The sequence below is a fragment of the Merops nubicus genome, unplaced genomic scaffold, assembly GCF_000691845.1.
Source record: "Merops nubicus isolate BGI_N331 unplaced genomic scaffold, ASM69184v1 scaffold40915, whole genome shotgun sequence".
In the NCBI taxonomy this organism is placed as follows: Eukaryota; Metazoa; Chordata; class Aves; order Coraciiformes; family Meropidae; genus Merops; species Merops nubicus.
The window spans coordinates 764-1,604 of record NW_008612396.1 but is presented as its reverse complement, the minus strand read 5'-3'; the positions used below and the strand labels follow the sequence as shown (position 1 = coordinate 1,604).

Genomic DNA, 841 nt, shown 5'->3' with positions numbered 1-841 from the left:
CTTGGCCTCTAGACCCTTCCCCAGCAGCTTCGTTGCCCTTCTAAGGACACACTCTAGCATGTCCTCTCCTTACTCTCCCTGAAAGCAGCTCTGCTGCTGTCACCTGTCTCCCGTGCCTGCTGCTCTCTGTGTCTGGGTGTCAAGCCCCTTTCTTGGCCCCAGCAGTGCCAGAGCAGCAGCCTGGCTCTGGATACCCGTGAACCTCCTGCCGTGCAGCCATGCTGCAGCCTGTCCCCAGGGCACTGCCCGCGGCCGCCCCGTGCCCTGGCAGCCCTGCTGGGGTGCCCGAGTGCTGGTTTCTCACACAGCAACTGAAGAAGAGCCGCCAGATGGAGACAGAGATGATGTACGGGAGCACCCCTCGGACACCCATCAAGCGCCGGGTGCTCGGCCCCCACACGCCTGGCAAAGTAAGGAAGGTAAAACTGTCTGTGCCAAGCAGCAAGGGGGTGCTGGGACCTGCCGGGACCTGCCAGGAGCTGAATGCTGTCACTAGGCTGGAGCCAGGTCTTGGGCTGGCCTCGGCCCCACGCAGAGACATGGGGAGGGTTCAGGGTAACAGGGGACCTTAGAATCATGGAATGGTTTGGGTGGGAAGGGACCTCTCAAGGTCATTGAGTCAAACCTTACAGGGAGCAGGGACATCCCCAACTAGAGCAGGTTGCTCAGCCCTGGCCAACCTCACCTGGGATGGTTCCAGGGATGGGGCAGCGACCACCTCTCTGGGCAGCCTGGGACAGGGGCTCAGCACCCTCAGTATCAAACATTTCTTCCTTCTCTCTGGTCTCAATCTCCCTCTTTTAGTTTCAAACCATCCCCCTTGTCCTGTCCCAACAGCCCC

At 60.5% G+C, this 841-nt stretch overlaps 1 protein-coding gene across 1 annotated transcript in view; it reads left to right on the top strand.

Annotated features, from left to right (window-relative positions):
- The window catches only part of PRC1 (protein regulator of cytokinesis 1), a gene marked incomplete at both ends in the record, with an annotated part of 4,114 nt that overhangs the window by 2,788 nt on the left and 485 nt on the right, over positions 1–841 (top strand). The window contains one exon of the mRNA XM_008941522.1: positions 309–419. Coding sequence (XP_008939770.1) covers positions 309–419 — 111 coding nt within the window. The remainder of the gene's footprint in view (positions 1–308; positions 420–841) is intronic.